Consider the following 24,640-nt stretch of genomic DNA (forward strand, 5'->3'; position numbering starts at 1 on the left):
GGCATAGATGTAAACTTACAGATTTGAAAATAAGGGACCAGCAGCCTCGGAAATAAGGGATCAGCAGCCAAAATAAGGGATTTTCAGAGCACAGGTATGTTCAACTTCTGAGCCCCTCCAAGCCAAAGGCAGAAAGCCCAGCCAGCAGCCAAACGAAGCCTCAAGCAGTGGTTCCCACAGCACAGCAACCCGGTAAAGGGGATGCCGCAAGGAAAACCACTGTCACCTCTCTGCTGGGAAGTGCTGAACAAAGGCGAGTCCCCAGGCAACGCAGCCGATTTGATCGGCACAAGGCATGCAAGCTCCACCCCCCAGTCGTTCTTAGACTCCTTATTGGGTGAGCAACACATCCAAGCAACACAGTTGGAGCTTCCCTCCTCCCTGGCCAGCAGGGAGGTAGGGAGAGGAGCTGCTTCCTTTGAAACCCAGAAAATTTAAGGGACATCATCAATAAGGGACAGTAGCGGGACACAGCACCGGGATAAGGGACTTTCCCACCAAATAAGGGACGGTTGACAGCTATGCACAAGGGCCATCTACTCCAACCCCCTGCAATGCAGGAGTCTTTTGTCCAACATGGGGCTTGAACATACAACCCTGAGATTCAGAGTCTCATGCTCTACTGGCTAAGCTATAAAGCAAATTTAAGCAAAGTAATACATTCACTGCTAGAATGAAACAAATACTGCCACTGAAATGTCACAGCACTTGGTAGATATTGATGTAGCTCAGTTTTAGCATTAGAAGGTAAATCATAGGCTACATATGGTCATAAAGTTCAATTTGAATTCAGGTCCCCTTCAGAAGGCTTTATATTCAACAAGACTTGTTCACATTCATCCCCTCTTTCTTATGCCACAACCTTTTCATCATCCCCCTTCATTTTCATTACTGTCAACATTTAGATTGTAAGCTCCTCTACTCTGTAAAGCATCATGTACTTAGATGACACTACACAAACACATGCATTTGATTATCTTTGGTTAATATTTCAAACATGGCATTTCTTTACCTTAAGAGATTCTCCTCCAGTAGTTTCTTTCGTTTTGGAGGTCGCCCTCGTCTTTTTACTATTTTTCCAGGAATGTTTTGAGTGCTTGTCTGTATCCCACATCCCCTAGAACACATTGAAGTTACAGAATAGCTACAGAATATGATAGTAGCAGTTGGCAAGAGCAGGAGGGTAACAAGAGAGCAGTGACCATAAGAAGCACTGAAACAGCTGCTAGGAGTCAAGCTAGGAAAGAGATTCGTTCCAAGGAGGGTAACAGAAGAGAAGGGCACAGCTACTTGGGAAATTAATTCACCAGTGGGCATGACTCTTTTTCCAGCAGGTAGTAAGTAAGTGTGGCAAAATGTGTCTCAAGTGGCAGAATTCTTACAATCTGAAAGGCTGTACTTGGTTTTAGCTGCCCTATACAAGAACCACTCTGGTATAATGCCTAGAGTAGAACTTTCTCCAATTTCCAAGTACCATCTTTGTAATGGATTCCTTGTGAGACCTTGAAGCAGTCACTTTCTTAGCTTTACTTCCCAGCCTGTAAAATGGGAACAACAGCCGCCTATCTCAGAAGGCTTTTGAAGGCAAACAGAATAAAAACAATAAAATACTCTGAAAACTCTGCATATTTTGTAATTGTAATTAACAGGAAATAAGTAAACTTGTTGATTTTGTAGCCCTTCCCTTGCAGTGGCACTCCAATCACTATTCCTTTCATAAATTTGCTCCTTTCTGGCACTCTCATCCACCTTCTCCTTGTTACAAAGGTAAGTTTGTACCTGTCTGAAGGCATTTCTCCATTTGGTTTCATGGGTTCCTCTTTGTACATACGAGTGCCATAGAAATACCAGTAGAGGGCACCGTTGCCATCCTCACCCAGCGGTTCCACCCGAAGACTATCTGCATCCAAACCCTGTATTTGAAAGCAAATATACAAAAAGACAACGTTGGAAAACCAACCACCAACACTTGTCCACTAATATTGTTTAAAGTACAGGCATTTCAGGGGTTCTGGACAGCATGTAACGTGTTTGAAAAAATAAGCCATCCTTTCTTGGCTAAGTTCTTCATGGTCACTTCATTTTGACAATGCCCTCTTTTGTGCTCCTAACAAAGATGGACAAATAACACTGAGTAGCTTTTTATGCAGCATGAGACAATCATATAACAGTTTTGCACACAACATTTGATTCAACCAGTATATCCAACTTCTGTTGGCCCAGCACATTTTTCTGCTGTTCAGTATCACTGCTGCATTTGTTGAACCCATCTTAAAACCCTGACTGTACCCACCAGAGGTGGTGTACACAGTCAAACTTCATCTTGCCAAAAAATGGTCAGATGCATCAATTCACTCTGAGATTTGTGCATTACAAATATATTCACGAGAAAGGCTAATTAAAGCTTGCTAAATCCAAACCCAAAGTGGCCTCTTATACCTTTCATTGCAAAACAGCAGGTGGGCTCTCCCTCCTCAAATGCCAAAATTCTAAAGTTCCACAAAGACCATACTTGGCTTCAGCTGCAAGCAGGTGCATCTTCTACCACAGTATTGCAGTAACAAGAGAAGTCACACCTGCTGAACGTCTCCCTTCAAGCAGCAATGAAAGGACCTTGTCTGATATAATGGTTGCCTGCACAACACTGTTCCGGGGATTATTTCTAAAGCGGCATTATGCATGAAACCGGTCATCCTTGAACTTTTTTGGAAACAACCTGATTGCAAAACTGAATTCCTGATAACTCTTGGTCATAGATACTTACTGAAAAAATGACATGAGATAATTTATTCCAGTGTAATGACATTCAAATGGATTAATTGAGTGGGATACTTATAAAAATGTTTTCACCTGTGGTTATGATGGTTGGCTGATAAACTCACCCTCTATCTGTGGCAACGAGCCACGTGGTGAGGCAGGCTTTACAGCTCCTCTACCACCTCACATATATGTACATTTCACACTGTGTTGCAAATCCACACTGGCTACATTCAGACAATCCTACAAACCACTGTTTGGCTCATGGCTTAGTGTTGTACATGCTCATTTTGCAGGGGCAAAACTAGGCTTTATTTCACCTGTGTCAAAAAACCCAGTTGGGGGGGGGGGCATTTGTGTGTACACACACACGGATCCTCAATGGGAGCCTCAATGGTGCCCTTCTGGAAGCTTCACCCAGGGCAAAAAACCCCCAGCTACATCTGATCTGACAAAGTGTGGTTTTAGTCTGTCTCTCAGACCAGGATCAAACAACGGTTTCTGACATCACACTTTATAGAAAAAACTTGCTTTTCATTTTAAAAGAAAAATAAATAAGCCTGCACATGGAGGAACACATTAATATAATGCTTATTTCACGATCCCCCAAATCATGGTCTGGATTTAGTCACTATGAGATTATAAGCAGACACCTCACAGTAAATGGCCATCCGTAAGCCTCAGCAATGTCAATACAACATTTAAAAATATCAACAAATAGGTAACATGCATTGAGTAACAGAAATGATACAGACAATTTTGTTGAATGTGGCATCCTTTAAAAAAATACCTTACTGATAACCCTGAAAAATGGAAAGCAATAAAATCACAGATTGGACTTTGGCAAACTTAAATAGGCTGATGCGTACTGGAAGGAGGGCATAACCCTCCCTTTTGTAATTGTTATATATTGGAAATCAATAAAACTATATTTATTTTTAAAAGACAACAAGAAAAAGCATCCGGGCCAAATGCCCAGAAGCACTTTTCAAGAAAAGATATTAACTTTCCTTAAAATGCTATGCCTTCCTTACAGTTATTTTAATTATGATTAACACTTGCAACTTGAGGGCCACATTTTATGCAAAGAACAATAAAAATACCTAGCCTCTCTTAACTAGTAACACAACACAGATGCTGTTGGCATTCACAATAACCACTGTATCTAACAAAGGCTGGGTTCTATGACCACATGCACATACCAATGCCTATCAACCAAGCATAGTAAGGGAACAGTCTCTCCAAAACAACTCAGATTTTACTACTACCTGTGGTTTTCAAAATTAGCAAATGCCTTGTGAAGACACTATGCAGAGGTGTGTGAAAATAATTCCCAACAACAACAACAAAAGGAACTAAAAATAAATTACAGCTAGAGACAGTATAGTGTTGCAAACGAAAAGTTCCTACGTGTTGATGCTTAGTCTGGCAATCAAACAACAACAAGGGAATGCATGAAGCCGTAGTCCAGAATTCTTCCTACCTGACATTAATCTATTAAAACTCAGATAGCTTCTCAATATTTCCACAACCACCAATGAGCCTTCTTTAACGCAGAACACTGATTCACTGAAAAATTCCACACGAGGCATCAGTAAATCAAAGATACCAGAGAGCAATATCCAATTTCTTACACTTGTTTCTTCAGGTTGTCCAGTTTGGGAAGACTAAAGACATCAAACAATCTAACAAATTAAGCTACCTTTTAAATGAACTTAGTAACAAAAAGTGATATAGAATGTACCTATGAACACAAAGTGTTAACTTCTTAGTGGAAAGTGTGTACCATTCCACTTTCCAGTTCCCTATCCAACATCTGTCACCACCCAACACACCTTGAGTAGGTCAAAGACATCATCAGCATCAAGTCGGTAATCACAAAGGCGGTGCAGGATCTCCACACGAGTGCGCAAGGGTAGCTCTTGGAAAGTAGATTCTCGTAAGGGATTAGGCTTCCCTTCCTCCAGTTCCCAGCGATAGTTGATGATGTCCTCCAGGTAGCCATGAAATGTCTGAGATCTAATAAAAAGAACATATGTTCATAGAGTACCTAACACAACCTGATGAGGAATTCATCTTTAAATAGCTGACATATATAAAAATTCTGTTTTGGCAAACAGGCACTTCAAAACTGGCCCAGTTCCTTGCATGTGGTTAGGCTTACATGCTCTGCTCGTCTCACAAAACAATTTATATCAAATAGGACAATAGGTAGGAGTTATTCTTTTGTATAAAAAAATTTTTTACAATGATTTTTAAAAATAATGATTCCCATAAAGGCATACATGTAGAAAATTCTGTAAGATTGGTCAATATTTGTTGTTGTAAAAGAACAGCTTTTTTAAAAGTGGAACAAGGGTAATGGACTACATTTATCAGACTGCTAGAGTATTTGTCCTTAAAAAGAAGCAACTAAGAGAGGGTAGTCTAGCAGCCCCCATGAATTCTCCATTAATATATTGAATCAGAAAGTTTTATAGGTAAATCAAATTTAAATCGAATTCAGCATTAATTGGCATAGTTTAGACAACAATGTCATAAAAGATAAATAAATAAAACATTGGCAATCCAGACATATAGTGTAGTGCTATATGTATCAGAACAGGAGTAGGAAACCTTTTTGGTCCAGCAAGTCACATCTTTACCTCCTTCCACCCTTTGGGCCAACTTTGACAAGTGGGCAGGGCCCGTCACTTGTTAATCACCTGACAGACACCTGACAAAGCTGGTCTGCAGGCCGGCAGAATCCGGGACCAGGGAGAAGAGTCAGTGGAAGAAGATTGGAAAAAAATTAAAGTATATCTTCAAAAATATTGTAAAATTAAGGACTGTTAGAAAGATGTTGGAAAAAGAAAATTAGATGGTTTTGGTTGAAATGACACAAAGGACTAAGTAAAGACGAGTTGAGAAATTGATGAAAAGAGAGGATGTTAAATTGTAATATGTTAAACTACTTAAATGAAAATAAGGTTGGAAGGATTTGCTGAAACAACGATCTGAATTAGAATACAAAATTGGGAGGTGAGAGGAGGTCAAGAAAATAAGTAAAGGAAGAAAGTTATGCAAAGGATTAATTAGTTTTTTCTATTTTTATCTTTCTCTTTTGGTGTTGTTATGTCTTTTTGTATTTTGTATTTTGTAATTTTCTTTTCTTCTTTTTGTTATTTTTAAATTTTGAATAAATATTATTTTTTTAAAAAAGACAAAGCTGGTCTGCAGGTATGGGGAAGATCAAAAGGTTTGCTCAGCTTTGTGCTCATTGCTTTCCAAATACCCCCAAACCAGCTGATTATTGGGCATTTGAGAAGTACAGTGGTACCTCTGGTTACGTACTTAATTTGTTCCGGAGGTCCGTTCTTAACCTGAAACTGTTCTTAACCTGAAGCACCACTTTAGCTAATGGGGCCTCCCGCTGCTGCTGCGCTGCCACCGCGCAATTTCTGTTCTCATCCTGAAGCAAAGTTCTTAACCTGAGGTACTATTTCTGGGTTAGCGGAGTCTGTAACCTGAAGCGTATGTAACCTGAAGCATATGTAACCCGAGGTACCACTGTACTGCATAATGGTCTGAGGAAACCCTGTGCTTGGCTTATGGTTATATGATGTGACATACAATGTCAGGTGAAGGCTTGCCCAAAACATCCAGCCAAGTCATGTCAGGCCAAATAAGTTGTTTTAAAATTTTAAAAACCCCATAATGTGTAATACTACGTTTTAATATTAATGTTGTACTAATTGTTGTAACCAATCCTGGGAACTTGGCGTGAAGGTGGTTAATAAACTGTAACAACAACAACTGACTAGTTTTGTACCACACATTTACCCTACAGCTACCAGGTTACTGGTAATTAAGAATCCAGAGGAATAAATGAAATAAGCATGTTGGTGGTAGCAGGGGTTTAGGTTTGTTATTACAGAGAAGGCAAGAAAACACAAACTTCCTTCCACAATTTTTAATATGCTGCACACTGCTTTTTTTTTTTTTTTAGTATTAGCAGTCTATAAAAATAATATAAATTTTAAAATTATGATCTTTTTTTTCACTCAAACAATCTCAAGTAACTAAAAACTGAACCAAGTACAGTGGTATCTCTGGTTACAAACTTAATTCATTCCGGAGGTCCGTTCTTAACCCGAAACCGTTCTTAACCTGAGGTACCACTTTAGCTAATGAGGCCTCCCACTGCACGATTTCTGTTCTCATCCTGAGGTAAAGTTCTTAACCCAAGGTACTACTTCTGGGTTAGCGGAGTCTGTAACCCAAAGTGTTTGTAACCCAAGGTGTTTGTAACCTGAGATACCACTGTACAGTTATGTAAAGGAGACAGGGGAATTACATGATTCCCTCTGTAGTTAACCCAAAGAATTCAGAAAGTGTTTTATTTTCTTTGCATTTTCTTCCATCCTGCTAAGAATCATGACAACAAGAATGAAATTCTGGATATAATAGCTTTATAAGAAACAATTAAGAACATCTTCCCTTGAGGCAGCTCAGCAGATGTTCATACTTAGAATCTGATAATCACTGTACTAGCATTTCCTCTCAACTAGAAACTTCCCTCAGCCCATTGCTCAGCCCTTAGAAAGAATGCAAACCCTTTCTTCACAGAAAATGGCATGGTTCACTTGTGGATAGGGTTGACAATTATTTTACTGATTCCCTGTGCCTTTAACAGCACCTTGATCTACAGACAGAAGCAGGCGACAATGCCCTTCTCAAGGCATGGAAAACTTGACAGATTTCTGCAGATCAAACTGCTGTTATAGACTAGACTTTTTGTGGAGGTTAGTTGGCAACCACATTTGCTGAACTCTGCATATCCTTCAGGGTACTGCAGATATGCACCCTAAGTGATCCTGTAAGCTGTGGTGACAGTGTGGTTGCGGCATTGGCTATATTCATCAGGACAGGGCTGGGGGGTGAGGTTGTGGTGCAAGGCAATCACCACCAACCTGACCCATCCCCGTCTCGTGCAACAGCACCAGCAGGGCAGCATAGTGATGTGTGCCCCCTCTCACTATTGGCTATTTTTTGCTTTTTTAAGAAAGATCTTGGTACTTGGAGACTTAGGGAAGTGAAACAGGAAAAAGTTTTTTTTAAAAAAATAATAATTTTGCAACAAAACAGGTAAAGCAAAAGATGTGTCTGGAGATAGAATTCTTTCAAGAAACAGTACATTTATATATATTAAAATCAGTGGATGTTACAAGCTTTTCAACAAGATGGTAAATATGTAGCTAATATTTGCTTTGTTCCTTAATGAACTAATTGCAGAGATGTTATAGCTGAGGTGTTAATACTTTGGTTCTGAAACGAGTTGGCACTTTTTGTCAGTTTCCTTTCTATAAATCTCGCTCCTGAGGCTCCTCTATTAGTATAATAGACTACGGGATCACCACACCATTCCCAACTGGTTTCGGAATATTTGTCTCACTCTCTGGAAGATCTATCCCCTGCATACTGAATTTAGACCCAAGTAGAGTGTTCCCTTACAACTCCACTTCTCCCTTCTCCAGTTCAGCTTTCCAGTTCTCACTTGTACAGGTATGTATATTTTTAAATGACATTAGTCACTGTCTTTTAATCTATCACCTAGTTCAGAGACTTCCTTCTCTGGCTGTAGACATTTTCCACAGGGTGGGTGCTACACACGGTGTAGAGGCTATACCAGTGGCGGAACGTGTCTTCATAGTGCCTGAGGTGGGTGGCATGGGCACGCCAAGGGTGCAGAGGGCAATGTGAGGAGCATGCAACAGGGCAGGCATGCACCCTCCTTTCAATGAGTCTGATCGGATTGATTGGAAGGGCGTGTGCCTTTTGTGTCCTCCTCATGCTGCCCTGCCACTGCCCTCCCAGAAAAATGCACCCGGGGCCATCGCCCCAGCAGCCCCCCCCCACAGCGCTATGCCCCTGGGCTATACTCCTATCCAGCTGAATGCCAGGAAACCAATTTACACCTGCTCTCCATCCCCCACCAAGAGCTGTCTCTAGCTCTCTGGCTAGCTGTACCCACAGCCAATCAGAGTGAGTCTCCAGCGCAGTATTCTGGAAGCCACACCACTCTGGTGGAATTTGACAGCACAGCATCACCAAATCTCTGGTCTACCTGAGCTTTCTGCCAAAATAGGTAATGCTCTCTCACTCACACACCACTGCTGCTAAATTGAGCACAACCCACAAGTTAAGAATATTGCAAATTGACAAGTTCAATTGACAAGTCACCACCCCAAGGCCCCAAGTTATGCAAACTTAGAAATATCTGAAACATTAGTCTTGCTTCAGTCCTGTGGTACAAACAACCAGGACCAGACTGTTTCGGCATTACACTTGAAAGCAGTTATGGCTGGGATGGGTGGAGATATAACTCTTAAGATTAAATATTCAAATTCAAAGTTTCATGTTTAGAATCTCCTTCAGCAAAATAAAATGTGGATTTAGAGTACTTAATTTTAAACCTTAGTACTAAATATAACAATCCATTTCTCTGTACCTGTTGGCAAGCAGCACGGATAACCAACTACAGTCCGTTCTTAACCTGAAACTGTTCTTAACCTGAAGTACTACTTTAGCTAATGGGGCCTCCCGCTGCCACTGCGCCGCCAGAGCACGATTTCTGTTCTCATCCTGAAGCAAAGTTCTTAACCCGAGGTACTATTTCTGGGTTAGCAGAGTCTGTAACCTGAAGCGTCTGTAACCCAAGGTACCACTGTACTGAACAAAGCACCACAAAAAAACCCAAACACCACAGACATGCTTGTGGAGTCAAACAATTACTTTTATGACTGGCTCACATATAAACATTCAATGATTTATCATTCCCTGAAACTGCTGACATCAACAATCCTATTAAGAGACTCCTGGCCCGGATTTCCTCCAAGTTCCAATCACTAAATGATTGATGACACACACCCCTCTCAGAAACCATTGACCATTTAAGATTATCATTAACATTCAGTAAGACTGTCATAATGGAAACCTAACTAAGAAATAATTCTTCAGCCTGTTTTGTTTGTTTTTCTCTGTCATAATTGAGAATTGGATTTGAAATGCATTATCTGAGCATTTTTTTTTCCAGTTCTACATTAAGAACATGTTTGGAAAGCAGCAAAGTTTATCAAGTTGTGAACTGTTAGCTTGTGTTTGGGCTGATGAAAAGATTTATTTAAAAAAGAGTCTAGCTTTTAAAACTTAATTAAACACACATTATAAAACCCACCAAGGGGCTTTTTTGAAGACTCTGAAGGGGGAAATATGAATTACTTTACAGTCTGGCACAACTTTTTGATAATTTTTGACAGAAACTGAAAGAAAATCCATTATTAAGATGAATCAATCAAATCTGGTGCAAAGTGAGTAGCGTATACTTCACAGCAGGAAGGTATTTCCAAGAATTTTTCACCAACATCAACCATTTGAAGAAGAGATAACTGATTAAAAATTTAAATTTTTTTTTAGAGCCAATTAACATATTTCACACTGTATGCCTAAATCACTATGTATGCATACCTAATATGTTTTCAGTGAGAGGGATCATATAGTAATTATAGGGATCCATGGCTGGCATCATTCCTTATGTATATATGCAATAGCAAAAGTGTTTATACTGCTATGTAATGTATGTGTGAATCTGCTTTGGCTGATCAATTAAAGCAGCCTCCCCCAACTTGGTGATAATTAGTACCACTTGAAACAGTGCCCTCAAGAGTTTCAGATACCCATCAGCCCCAGCCAGCAAAGCTATGATCGATAGGCATTGTAATACAATATTTGTAAGGCACTAGGTTGTGAAAGGTTGAGTTAAACCTCCCAGTGCTAAACAATATGGTTGTTGAGAAATGAATAGCAAATTACTAACACTTGAATCCTGATGAATCAGAGCATTTCAGACTGGCTAACAGGAGCAAAATATGCTCCTTGTATGTGCAGTAGCAAATATTTGAGAATGTGTATGTTGGGTGACATGATTGAAAATAGGCAAGAAAACCTCAGTGGTTGTTCTTTTCTTTTTTTCCATTTCTTCTTGCTGTTGAAACAAACATATTGAGGCATGAAATTTCCCATTTCCGGAAGATGGCTAGGATTTGAGCATTTAATTCCCATTTCCCCCAGGGAGAAGAGTCTGTTGACTCAACCAATCATCTTGGGTATTTCAGTTTGACTTTTACATAAGTGGTTAAAACCAGAAGCTTCCGCCCTTCTGCCCCACATAAGCCGCAATGAGCCTCTGTTCTTAGCAGAGCACTCCAGGTTCTCTTGTCAATTTGTGTAGACTACCACTGAATGGTTGTTGCTTTGATTCAGGCTATAATGAGACCCTGAAATGGGAACCAGATGTTTGACAGAATTTCCAGCTACCCTCAAACTTCAACTTTATCTTTCCTTCTGTGGTAAGTCGTTTTCCCAAACAAGCCTAACCATTTGCTTTCCCAAACAAATATTATTTTTTATCCTTGTTTTTGAATATCACTATTAAGATTTTAAAGAAGGAAGGAAGGAAGGAAGGAAGGAAGGAAGGAAGGAAGGAAGGAAAGAAGGAATTGCATTACAAGAAAGCAATGGTGTAAATAAGCAGAAGCACCATGACTCTTTCATAAATTGATAGGGAGGGGGGCATGATACTGGAAGAAAAAGATGGTGGTTCTGCACTTTGTTTACACTGTGACAAAGAAAGGCAAATACATCCAGGAATCCTGTAGAGCTTACCTAGCTAAAGCTATCAGCATTCTGGAAGAACACTTGCTAGCTGACATTTTTAAAGTAAAACTGGCAAGACTATTTCTATTAAATAGTTTCATACACAAGGCCTATTCTGAACACATTTATTTATTGACTTTAGAAAAGTTATTTCCATAAAAGATTCCCAAGGTGGGGAAAAATAACAGTAATAAAATCAATGAAAACAACTATCAAAGTAAGTATGTATTTTCAACTGTAATGGCAAAGAAGCAATTGTAGCTTTGATAGATTCAGCAGCTAAAACTACAACTACCCAGAAACTACAACTAATCCAGAATGCAGCAGCTAGACTAGTGACTGAGAGCGGCCATCGAGACCACATAACACCGGTCTTGAAAGACCTACATTGGCTCCCAGTACGTTTCCGAGCACAATTCAAAGTGTTGGTGCTGACCTTTAAAGCCCTAAACAGCCTCAGTCCAGTATACCTGAAGGAGCAGGGCCTTCTGACAGTTCCCTCACTGTGAGAAGCCAAGTTACAGGGAAACAGGCAGAGGGCCTTCTCGGTAGCGGCACCCGCCCTGTGGAACACCCTCCCACCAGATGTCAAAGAGAACAACAACTACCAGACTTTTAGAAGACATCTGAAGGCAGCCCTGTTTAGTGAAGCTTTAAAAGTTTAATAGACTATTGTATTTTAATATTCTGTTGGAAGCTGCCCAGAGTGGGTGGGGAAACCCAGCCAGATGGGTGGGGTATAAATAAATTATTATTATTATTATTATTATTATTATTATTATTATTATTATTACTATTACTATTACTACTACTACTAAAAGCTAATCTGATTTTTTAAAAAAGTCTTCAAGGTTCACTTAAACTTGCCAAGTTCCTGGACAATGGTAACAGATTTCTTATGGGAGAAAAGTTCCATTATCTTAGAACTATAACAGAAAAAGTCCTATTGGGTGTTGGCACTTATTTTACAGTAATAGGCACTTGAAATAAATTGTTGCAACTGGATTGCAGTATGTGAAATGGGAAAAGGCACCCTATCAAGTTTCCCAGCCGCAGGGAGCATGGGATTTTAAAAGTATCAGCATGTTGAATTTGGCACTCAATGGAGTTTACAAAGAGTTATTGTAGCCCATATATGATATAACTATTTTGGCTGCTATATTCTGTAAGAGATGGGTTTTCCAAACCTTTCTCAAATGTGCCACACAGAGCACATAATAGTAGTGTAGGCTGAAGGTTACCAGAGTGTGCGCCACAGGAGTCAAATCCCCCTCTTCAAGGGATTTGGCTGGCATATCCAAATTGACAGAAGGTGCTTCTAGCCATTGCCACAACCTGTGAATTGAAGGAAGCCATTGTTTTGCGGGGAGCACGACTCCATCTAGAATTTCCAACACATAATAAAAAACTGGCATTTCCCAGCATAATAAGCTGTTTTGTATGGTTTAAACTTTGATTTTTATCTGCCCTAATGTTACTGACCCCAGACAAATGTTCAAGGATGAAAAACCTCCATACCCGATTCAAGTAGAAAGGAGAAATAGCATCAAGTATCATTAGCATACTGCTGGCAACTCACTCCAAAATTTCGGAAAATGTTCTCCAGCAGTTTCATGCAATGGTGAACAGAATAGATCTCTGTGGGATCCGATGTGATCTAATGCAGAACAGTCCCCCAAGCACCATTTTCTGAAACCTCCCAAAGATGTTGGAGTAGAATACCATGGCTGATGGCATGGATAAAACTACTGAGATCAGGGGAATTAAGATTACTACTTGCAAAGCATCATGTGAACAATGATTTCAGAGGAGATATGTTTCTGTCCCCAAAGTTTTCAAAGCTAATTTGCACAGGAGAGATAATAAAGACTAGAATAACACGAAGGAATTCTTTTCAGTGCCTGCTAAAAACATTCTTATTTAGACAAGCCTACCCAGATGTTTAGAAAGTTGAGGGAATTTTAATCTGTTCTGGTATTTTAATTTTTGTATGCTTTTAAGTATGGTTGTAAATTTTTCTTGATTTCATTGTTTTACATTTTTGTAAACCACTTTTGAGGCTTTTTACAATGAAATGGTGAGTGTATGTAAGGTGTACATAAGGTGAGTGTAAACAGGGAAAGAACTGCATGTGAAGTTCCACGTGGCAAAGCAGTAGAATGATTCCTAAAGAACTAAATGGAAGCGAGCAAGTGGGTGGGAAGCTGGGCTGGGAGAGAGCATGCAAATTTGCAACCCTTCCCAATTTACCACCTAAACCAAAGGTCAGGCCAGCTAATGGGGGTCAGTCCTGACCATAGTTGAATAGATATGTAAACAAATTAATTTCACACTTTTTTTTTTCCAGTACCGAGGTAGCATGATTATCCATGCAGCATCATATGATTACGGGTGGGGTCATTCTAGTGCACTCATAAATGTACTGAGTAGGGAGAAGTTGCTGTCCATAAAAAGACAAAACTGTTCGCTGGCAGTTACCTTTATAACAAACAAACAAAAAAACCTGCTTCCATAGGGATGTCTGCTTATACAGTTTCTTCTAGGCTGGAAGAGGGCAATCTAAGTTCAGGAAGATGAAAGGGCAAGATGTGTAATGTTTCTCTCTTTGCAGCAGAAGGGAGCATTTTTCCAGTGACACCCAAGGTCATTAATGCTTTATTCTAAATTACTTGCCAATATTTTCTTCACAAATGCAACTTGTCTAGAAATAAATGAAGACTATGGGGAGGAGTCTAATGTGTGTTTGTATGACCTCATTCAGACATCATTAGTAGGGTCAGAAGAAGCAAGGAGTGTATCAAGAGAAAGAGAAAAACCTATGGGATAACTAATGTTCTCTCCCCTACAGCAATCTATCTATCATGACTTGTCAAAAAAGGGCTTGTTTCTGATTAAGGTCAACCTAATCTGAGTTACAGCTGCAGGCCTGACCCCAGACAGCCACAACGGAGCTCTTTGCTTATCTTTACTGGGAGGAGGAAGTCCAAAGGAGAAGCCTTCTGGCTAGTTCTAACAGCTTGTGAACCTATGAAGAAGTTAAGTCAAGCAAGGTAATGCAGCATACTTTTTCCACTAAGGACCTGTGCCTATCTATAGTCAGCTCCCAAAGGCAGTGCAGAAAAGGAACCTTGTTTACTTTCCCTAGAAAGAATTAAGGACAGTAAATTACTAACTGCTATTAGCCATGGTAGCTATTATTCATATTTAAAAAAGTACAATACAGGCAACTCCCCACTTACATGGGGTTACATTCTGGCGCCCCACACATATGTAAAAACCTCATAAGTAGGGAGCAACCTCTAAAACCTCTGAATACCCTTCTTGCCACTCTCTCTCTACTTCAGTCAAAAATACTGTTGCAAAATATCCATAACTGGAAATGAAGCTCTGGGGCCGGCAGGAAGCTGGAGGACGCATAGGAAAATGGCCACTGCTGCGCTACTGTGCGCATTAAGTGTTAGGCAGGGGGGGCTAAGCAACCTTAATAAAGCACCACAGCACCTCCAGTCTCTTCTTGGCCCTCACTGAAATCCTATTTGGGCTCCGGGGAGGGTTTCCTTGTGAGCCACAAGGACTCTCCAGCTCTCTCCCTCCATTTGAATTAAATTATTTGATTATGTCTAGGTGCTGCACGTATACACAGTCACGCATGAGTCGATTGCGCGCAAGTGGGGGGATGCCTGTATCTTGAAATATCAAGTTGCTTTTAGCATTTTTATTGTAAGTTGCCTTCTGAAGAGGATTTGTCCTAAATTAATGTGGTTTCATTAAAAGAAAGAAAGAAAGAAAACAAAAGATGCTAAGCAACAGCAAGCTTGTGGGCCTCCTAGAGGCAGCTGGCTTGCCATTTTTGGAAACAGGGTGCTGTACTAGAATGACTTTTTGTCTGATCAAGCAGGATTATTCTTATGCGTGATTCCCAAGCCTGACTTAAATGTTGGGTAGGGAGAAAAGCCTTGTGAGTAAGTTGTAAGTTATCAGCACTAGATGCAACACAAAAAACAAGAATTTCACATAAAATTGTTGTGATTTTTTTCAGTCACTTCATCATAACTTGATTGGGTTTTCTCAAATATGAAGTTGTAAAATTGGGGCAAATAATCTGTTAGGAAGAGAATTTAGCCTTTGCCTAAGTCCCATCTGTTTCACTGCAATGCTTGATTTGAAATTAATTTTTTGAGCAAAACCAGTTCTAGCAATGCAATCAGGAAGTGTTGTGCAATCTAGTGGCTAATGAAAAGTACTCAGCTCTTAAATAGTCCACTCGGGGGCATTTCTTACAACCCAGGTAAGAATCCTACATTCAAGTACAAAATATACATATATTGTACTATAAGTGTGCTTTTTCCTTCCATGCATATTCAAGCAGGGGGCAGATATGTTCACAGTCACATCTCACAGGTTTCAGACACAAGACATATATTTTATGAGAGTGCATGTATAGTTTGTGAGAAGTAATCCTTAAGTAAGGGAAGGTGCTAGATAGTTTAAGCCAAGAATAGATGCTTTAACTGAGATTCCTGCATTGCAGGGGGTTGGACTAGATGGCCCTCAGGGTCTCTTCCAACTCTACAATGCTATTATTCTAAGAACTATTCAGTTAGCAAGGTAAGAGGCACACTTAAAAATATTCCCCTCCCCCCATCTATTCTCAAATAGACTTTAGTAACTAAAATCTCACAGCCAAGCAAGTTAGCTGTTGATACAAGGACTCCAACAGCACTCCCACAGATAGAATTGGAAGAAAGTTGAAACAGCACAAAATCCCTTGGGAAGCTGGGGGAATGGAGAGCCGATGGGAGCCGTCTAATCTAATAACAGATCACATCGCAGACACATGTACGAGCTTGACAGAAGCAAATGCAGCCACTTAACCTAGAGATGACAGCTGAAGCAGGCTAGTTTCACTGCTACCTAAGAGGAGGAGACTGGAAAGGAGGAAGAGCTGCAAGGTCATTGCTAAAGCACACAGCCAGAAGAGGCCTTGATTATATGGGACTGCTTTCCACACCCACAGCAGAAGTATCTGACAATAGGGAACTGCTTTATTTCTCAGCCACAATGATACTCTCACACTACATTCACCCTAAGAAAAACACTATTACAAGTAGAGGGCCAGACAAATATCTTAAGAGCCAGTGTGGTGTAGTGGTTAAGAGCGGTAGGCTCGTAATCTGGGGAACTGGGTTCGCGTCTCCACTCCTCCACATGCAGCTGCTGGGTGACCTTGGGCCAGTCACACTTCTCTGAAGTCTATAAGCCCCACTCACCTCACAGAGTGTTTGTTGTGGGGGAGGAAGGGAAAGGAGAATGTTAGCCGCTTTGAGACTCCTTAAAGGGAGTGAAAGACGGGATATCAAATCCAAACTCTTCTTCTTCTTCTTAAGTTCTAGAGCAGGGTGCTTCAAAACGCAGCCCAAGGCCTGCATAGGACACTCGAGGCCTTTTTTGGCTGCCTTCAGCAACATTTGATGCCCCCTCAGCCCTTGCGCTACGTTCCCATAGTAGTTAATTGAGGTGCTGAGCTTTGAGAAGGAGGGGTGAGGGCTCTGCCAGGGCCCTAGAGTCCTCTTGCCTCCTTAGCTAAGACTAGTTAGCGCTTTTGCAGCTTTGAAGAGGAGGTACAAGGGCTCTAGTACTCTTCCAGAATTTTGTGTCTCCTTCCCAAAGCCCAGCACCTTGCTTAGCTGACTTTGGGAAAGCAGCATGAAGGCTGGAGGGAGCATCAAATTTTGGCCTCATGCACCCCCACACCGGCAATAAGGCAGTGTGCGGCCCACAGTTTCCATGTCAAAGTACTCTTGCAGCCCACTTGGTTTGAAAAGTTGAGCGTACAATGCTACTGAGGTGGAGTTTGAAAGAGAAGTGGGCACGAAGATGGTTACCCTCTTCTCTAGGCATGTGCCTAGCTCATGGGCTCCCCGCTTGAGGGGAGTAGTACACCTTCAGAGCAGTTTCTTAATTCTAGAAGACTCTGAAATGCTGCTCTACCCAGGAGCAGATCTCACAAATGTGCCAGCATAGAGACCATGAAGAAGAAAGGACTGTTTGCCCCTCAGACAGGATGCATTACATTGGCCTCACTATATTAACTATATCCTGCCAATATCTATCTATCAATCCATTCAACCAGTCAGCCCACCGTCTAACAAAATTTATATACCATTTGAATGTCATAAAACCTCTATGTAGTTTACAAGAAATATTAAAATTATGAATAAACGTTAAAAACAATTAATTAAAACATTAAAGATAATTAAATGGAACAGTATACTAAAAAGAGATTAAAACACGTCAAAATCTATGTGTTTGGATAAGGTAAAGGTAAAGGGACCCCTGGATAGGCTTGCCTAAATAAGTTTTTAAGCAGGAACTGAAAAGGGTCCAGTGCCTGATGTCAATAGGATAAAAAGGATAAAACAATAAAATTATTGGTAAAAACAGTTAATCTTCCCTCTCTCTCATTCATAAAGTTTTACAACTTTGGCCGAACCAAGCAGCCAGGATAGTGCCTGCTGAAATCTTTAATTGAGCCCTACTACTAGGCAAAGATAGATCCAGCAAGGAAAGTCACACATATCTGTGACATCGTATTGTTTTATTAGTCTCCGTGAGTATAGAGCTTTTCTGTTTGCATTAAACAGAACAGAAGTTGAACATTTTTAGATAGATACAGGATAAGTAGGCATTTCACTTCTAACCACGAGGTACTGGACATTTCTAAGGCACATGCTGTAGTAATCTTTTCAGACGCCTCAAAACGCTACCGGAAGAAAAAGTTGTTTCAGATTATAAAATACAGTTGCCTTGCGGTATACCCATTAAAAAGACTATTTTAATCACCCTCACACATACACATACACTCTCTCTTTCTTTCTCTGTATAACAAAACAGGACAATTTTAAAGCCAAAATCGGAAGGCTCCCAATGCCATGTGGCACAGACTTGACACATGTTTTCGCTTCAAGACAAATAAGCAAATTAACCCAAAGTACATTTAAATTGTGCACCAGAATGGTTCTCAGCTAGGCCTCCATTTCTAAAATTACTTTAGAGTACATTATAATTAGCAGAAGTACTTTAATCATGCTGCATACAGAAAACAATAGCCAAGCAGTTCCAGCCCAGTCAACAATTTTTACATGCTGTGCAAGAAAATATAAATAAATAATGAGGCACATGTTATAGATGTAAATCGCTATATAAAAATTAAACCATTCTCAGACGGGCAGACAGTATTTATGGCAGGGAAAGCAGACACAGTTAAGACACTGCCATGTTGATGAGAGCTCACACAGCCTTGGCTTAAAGTCTTTAGTGCAATCTTCTTGATTGAGCCCCCTTTATACTCCCAATTTCTGCCAGAAATTGCCATTCAAAGGGGAGTGTGACTTAGAATATAGAGCCCTGGTCCCACACATATGAGAATAACAATAAATCCTTGAATGGAAATTGCTGAAAACTCAGGGGCTTGAATGTTCTGAATGAACTGTTATTTTCTTTTCCTAAACCCCACGACCAAGTAAAATGCCCATCATCACGGTTATTACCAATTCCATTTAGTGCTCAATTTCTGTCCCATGTTGCATAACAAGACATCGTAATGAAATGCATTCTATCTACCAGAAGCAGGTAGGCTATCAGCAAATGCACTAAGGGTCCTATACAATTACATTATTAGCCACAAGAAGAGGGGTCTGCTAGGCTTACCTAGGAAGAACACAGGAGCATAAGGAATTGACTTATGCACTGAGTCAGATTATTAGCCCATCTAGTTCAGTACTGTATGCACTGACTAGCAACAGCTCTCTTTGGACCTTCCCAAACATAGCACCTTTGTATGCAGCAGCGGACCATCCCATTTCGCCGCCCAAGGTGGCTTCACTTTGCCTCAAGGGCGGGCCACCCTGTGCTCTGTATAACACTGCAAAATTTCACTGCATTCTAGAATAGTTACAAGTAAGCATCTAATGGGAACATTTTATCATGTACACAATGGCCATCAGTGTATTATGTTAAAAGAAAGCGGGGACATTTTACTTTTACTTTACTCATTTAACACATCTCTAAAGTCTTTCTAAAAGGGAAGCAAAGTGAAGAAGAAAATCAGGAGTCACAAATCACAGATCAGTGTGAATGCTGTGCTCTCTGGACCACCAGTTGTCCTCAAGCATCATTTAGGTGGTGCATGCATGTCTACGAAATTGTGGTTGAAGACAGGAGATGGCATATGCTTTGCATTAAATATTCATATTGATTTTAATTGATTTTAAATGCTTTATTTCTTATATTGTGTTTTTTTATTGCATTGCAATTTGAATTCTGTGGAATCCACAAAAGGTAATAATAATAATAAAGTTGTCCACTAAGACCCTCAGCAATTTTCAAATAGTCTGTGAAGGGGTAAGTTTGGGAGCTACTGCTTTAGATCATCCGAAGTGCCTATGTTTCACAACCTCTGTTTGTTTAAATGGAATTGCACAGTGTTCCAGTAACAGCCCTTGGATTTTCTCATGCAGGGTTTTAAGCAGGATCAAATGAGAGGTCCACATTTAACCAATCATACTAACATACAAATATTTGAGGCATAAATTATGAATCCGAATATGATAGTTGGGCTATGAATAAAATAGTAATCCTACAGCCACTTTAGAATAGAAAGCTGTTAGAATTCATTTGACACTTATTCAGGACTCAGGTTTGGCATCTATCTCTTCAGCACTCCACAGAAGATGTATCACACCTCAACTGGGTTAATTCTCTTTATTTAAAAAAACATTTAAACCATGGAATGAGACTACTCACGTAATGTCACTGCGCTGGTAACAACCCTGAAGAAGACAGGCAATCAGATCACTGATGAACTCCACATCATCACTGTAAAGAGCTGCTTCAAGTTCCTAATGAGAGAAAGAACATTTAAAAACACTTCTCCAAAATCCTTTCCTTCCAGACTGGTGGTGGGAGCATTGAAAACATGTGATCTTACCAACAGTGAACTCTAGCAGAACAAATATAATTTGCATTGTTATCATTTGTATGGAATTTCTAGCATGCTAACTGCTTTATAATCTGTATTTCACTGTCCTGAAACAAATGGTATGTAGTTATTATTATTGATTTACACACAGAAACTGACACTATGCCCAAAGATAGCAAGAGTAAGGCAATTGTTGAGCTAGGAATGAAAAATGGCTTCCAGCTGAGTCTAAAATAACATGCGCAACATACTTTGGCAACAACTCCCCCCCCCCCGCAGCTAAAACTGGGGGGGGGGGTATTAATAATTTGCATTATTATGTAGGCATGCCTATATCTGTTTCCATTTCCTGATCTTTAGATGTCTAAATTCACTGCAAAACAAACAAACAAAAAACACCTGTAAGCAAAGGTTAAACAGCTCAAAACTTCATGGCCATCACTACCTACTCTGGAAGAATGGCAGACAAAGGTGATTGACTTCATGGGACTGGCAGAGATGACCGGCAGAATTCGTGACCAGGGGAAAGAGGCAGTGGAAGAAGACTGGAAGAAATTTAAAATATATCTTAAAAACTGTTGTAAAATTGAGGGGTGTTAAGATGTCAAGGGGTAAGAAGCAGAGAATTACAGCTGTAACCAACAAATTTATGGGAATTTAATGAAGGGAACTAAATGGATAAATTGACTAAAGGGTTGCTAAAAAAATTCTTTCTAAAATAAGGATGCAGCGAAAGGGAGGTATGGGGAAGTCGATTGAAAGAAGTTACAAGAAAATAAGATTATGAATTTATTTATGGTAGATTTGTTTATGTTTGCTTGTGTTTTGTGATGTGTTTGTCTTTTAATTATGTGTTTTAAAAATTGAATAAAAATTATTTTAAAAAAAACAAAACTTCATGGCCATCATTCCTGACACACCAGGCAGGGCACAACCTTGATGTAATCAATAAAGGTTGTTTTTTTTGGGGGGGGGGTAAAATCACACCTACCATGTGGCACTGTGGGCTGCAAAAAAGGCTCATTCTGCAGCTAGCACAGCATCCTCTGGTAGCCAGCTGATTGAGTTATTTTGGATGTTCCAGAGATTACAGACTCCCAGTATGACCAACTGGATATGCATTTTGAGGGTAAAGTTGTTCAGTTTTGGAGGATCATGACTGTGTACTTGTTGCAGCTCCAGCTGAAGTATCCACTGCTAATCTTGAAGATGTTCTGTGGGATCAGTTTCACCTTATACAATCAGCTGGTGTGGACAACGTGGTGGCAGTAGTGCATCCGGCTATGTGCCCCTTGACCTCTATCCCTTCTGGCTTTTTAAATCTAGCAGAGCAGGGCTGACTGGTTGAGGCCAGAGTACAAAAACAGCTTTTGGGGGAAGGTGGTGGAAAGAACCATGGCAGGGCAGTATAAGCATTATTGGAGGATACAGATTGTTTAGATCCATTCCAATCTAGGTTCAGGCCTTGGAACTGGAACTGAGTTGGCCCTTGTTGCCCTGATGGATGAACTCCGCAGAGTGCAGGACATGGGAAGTGCAACCTTGCTCTTGCTTATTGAACTCGTTGGCTTTTGATAGCATCAACTATGGTATCCTCCTGAATCAGCTTTGGGAAATGGGAATTGGGGCACTCCTAGTAGAGCAGCAAATAAAACTTGATGAATGTAGCACTAAGCACATTATACAGTCTCATGGGGATCTGATTTTTAAAAAGCACAAGTTTCTAGTCCATTGTAAAGTCTGTAAAAATGTTCTTGAAATTGCATGGACTGAAGCCTCAGAGGAGCCCTCTGCTTCTTCGAAAGATAAATTACTATGTGCTAGTTTACTGTTAATCTTCATTGCATGATCTTGGGTATGCACATTAAATATGGCACAAGGTACAGCCTGGTCCATTTCATTATGCTCTTATTTCCTGGTGCATTTTGGGCAGCCACCAAGTATTGGGATATATCCACATAAACATAAATGGTTATGGGTCTGTGAGTAGGTCTTTCCAGATACATTTCAAAGAGTTAGCATACACAGTACACAAATAACAAAAACCTTTTCATGTTTCATTAATACAGTGGTACATCTTGTTGCGAATGGGATCTGTTCCGGAGGCCCATTCACAACATGAAAAGAACGCAACCCGCAGCGGCACGTCTGTGTACGCGCGGGTTGCGATTTGGCGTTTCTGCGCATGCACGAGCGGCAAAACCCGGAAGTAACCTTTTCCAGTACTTCTGGGTCGCCGCGGGACATAACCTGAAAGAACGTAACATGAAGCAAACGTAACATGAGGTATGACTGTACTCTTAAAATTTATTTATTTATTTCATTTATATTCTTCCTTTCCTCCAGGGAGCTCAAAGCACTAGACTATTTTTAATGTATGGATCATTTTATTTGGTTATTGTGCCTCTTAGTTCTTTGAATATGCCAATTTCTTTTTCCTTTTAAACATCACTTGTATCAATTCAAACAGCTTTTTGAGTGTGGAAAACAATGTTTGGGTTAAACAATTTGGAGTAGTATGTATGGGTGTGAGCGCTCTTCTATTACATATCCAAAGAATCAAACTTACAGTTTCTGCTGTACATAACTCACAGACACTCTTAATATGGGAAATGAGATAATATCTTTGTTGGATTAATTTCTATTGATAAAAGCATATGTTGAAGAAATGAGTTTTTAGGAAAACAAATATAATATTTAAACTTTCAAGCCCTAATGATGAAGGCCAATGTGGGACAGTAGCTAGCATGAGTGTTTAAAGCAGATGATAAAACCACTTATAGCAACCATTAATTTTCAGAGATTTGCTGGCAAATGAAGAAAGGAGCAGGATTCTCACCAGCTCTACTGCACAGTGCAGAGTCTTGAGATAGGGCAATAAGTGACTCTCCCTTCACATCCCCCTCAGTCCTTTGTTTTTCTCTTTTCTCCTTGAGCATTGAGCTGTGAGCACAGAAATCTGAACCTTGCCAAAATGCATTGGGGACAGAGCAAAAAGGAAACGGAGGAGGCAGCAAATCAGCACAGTGTGTGTACTGGACCGGTGGGAGGAGGTACAAAATGGAGACACACAGTTCCTCCTCCACCCCCTCTATACAGTCACAGAACACTGGACAGGAGAGAAAAGCCATATTCTCCCCCTCTCCAGCTGGCGTCACAGCTCATTAGGGAAAAGCCTGTTTAACATCTCTCCCTCCCCCCTCACGACTAAATCCCTTGGAGTCCTGCAATGGTCGTTGGGAAAACACACTCTGCATACAGCATGGATATCCACCTCACCAAGCAGCAGCAGCAGCCGCCTGGAGAAGGGCAAGGATGGAGATAGCAAGAAGGTAGATACAGAGCCCCAAGGCACTAGGGTTGAGGAATCATGTAGAGCTCTGTTTTAGAAAACTTGTATTTTCTATAAGGCAAATATTCCCCTTGTTTAGACACCACCCAAGAGGAATCCCAATCAGATATAAATAAACAGTTTGATAGTTGGCTGGAAATACTTAAGATCATCTGCTACACAATCAAGAAAACTTAAAAGACAATCAAATCAGACTGGATACACATGTTTGATCTAGAAAAGAAGAAGTTTGAAAGGCATTATTATTGAATTTCAAATATTTCTATCTGCACCATCATTTACTGAGTGTGGGGGGGGGGAATTAAAAGGAAGGTAAAGTTATTTTCCTTAATTTTTAAAAAAGTTAACATATAAAAAGGGGGAAATTACAGTACAATTGAAAACAAATCTTAAGAATACAGTGGATCCTCTAGTTACGTACCGCTCTGGATACGTAACTTTTGGGTTACGAAAGCGGCAAACCCGGAAGTGTATACTTCCAGGTTTTGCCGTGCGCGCATGTGCAAAAGCGCTCTGTGTGCCCCGCATGTGCACAGAAGCAGCACCTCTGCCTACGGACATTTTGGGTTGCGAACGGACGCCCAGAATGAATTTAATTCGTATCCGGAGGGTCCACTGTACATTGCAATGTCATTAGAATTTAAATATTTAATGAAATAACAAAAATTCTTATTTAAATAGAATATAATCAGTTATTCCTTCGTATATTGAATCAAGACAGTGTATCATACTATAGTTAACATTTAAAAAATCTATTCACTAATTTCAAATCCTTCACTGAAAAAGATGCCAAAATTTGTCTTCTGCACAATAAATACCTCTTAACATTTTCATAATTACCGTATTTTTCGCTCTAT

At 40.2% G+C, this 24,640-nt stretch overlaps 1 protein-coding gene across 3 annotated transcripts in view; it reads right to left on the reverse strand.

The window, feature by feature from the left end:
* CECR2 (CECR2 histone acetyl-lysine reader) overlaps nt 1–24,640 on the reverse strand; it is a 131,974-nt gene that overhangs the window by 33,433 nt on the left and 73,901 nt on the right. For all 3 annotated transcript variants that reach the window (XR_014160964.1, XR_014160965.1, XM_081879630.1), the window contains 4 exons: nt 20,257–20,351; nt 4,593–4,776; nt 1,780–1,913; nt 1,013–1,117 (listed from right to left, as the gene is read on the reverse strand). Coding sequence is in view for 1 of the 3 variants with exons in the window: in XM_081879630.1 (XP_081735756.1) it covers nt 1,013–1,117; nt 1,780–1,913; nt 4,593–4,776; nt 20,257–20,351 (518 nt within the window). In the remaining 2 variants the exon portion in view is untranslated. The remainder of the gene's footprint in view (nt 1–1,012; nt 1,118–1,779; nt 1,914–4,592; nt 4,777–20,256; nt 20,352–24,640) is intronic.

The sequence above is a fragment of the Podarcis erhardii genome (genome assembly GCF_964252035.2).
Source record: "Podarcis erhardii genome assembly, chromosome: 10".
Lineage (NCBI taxonomy): Eukaryota > Metazoa > Chordata > Lepidosauria > Squamata > Lacertidae > Podarcis > Podarcis erhardii.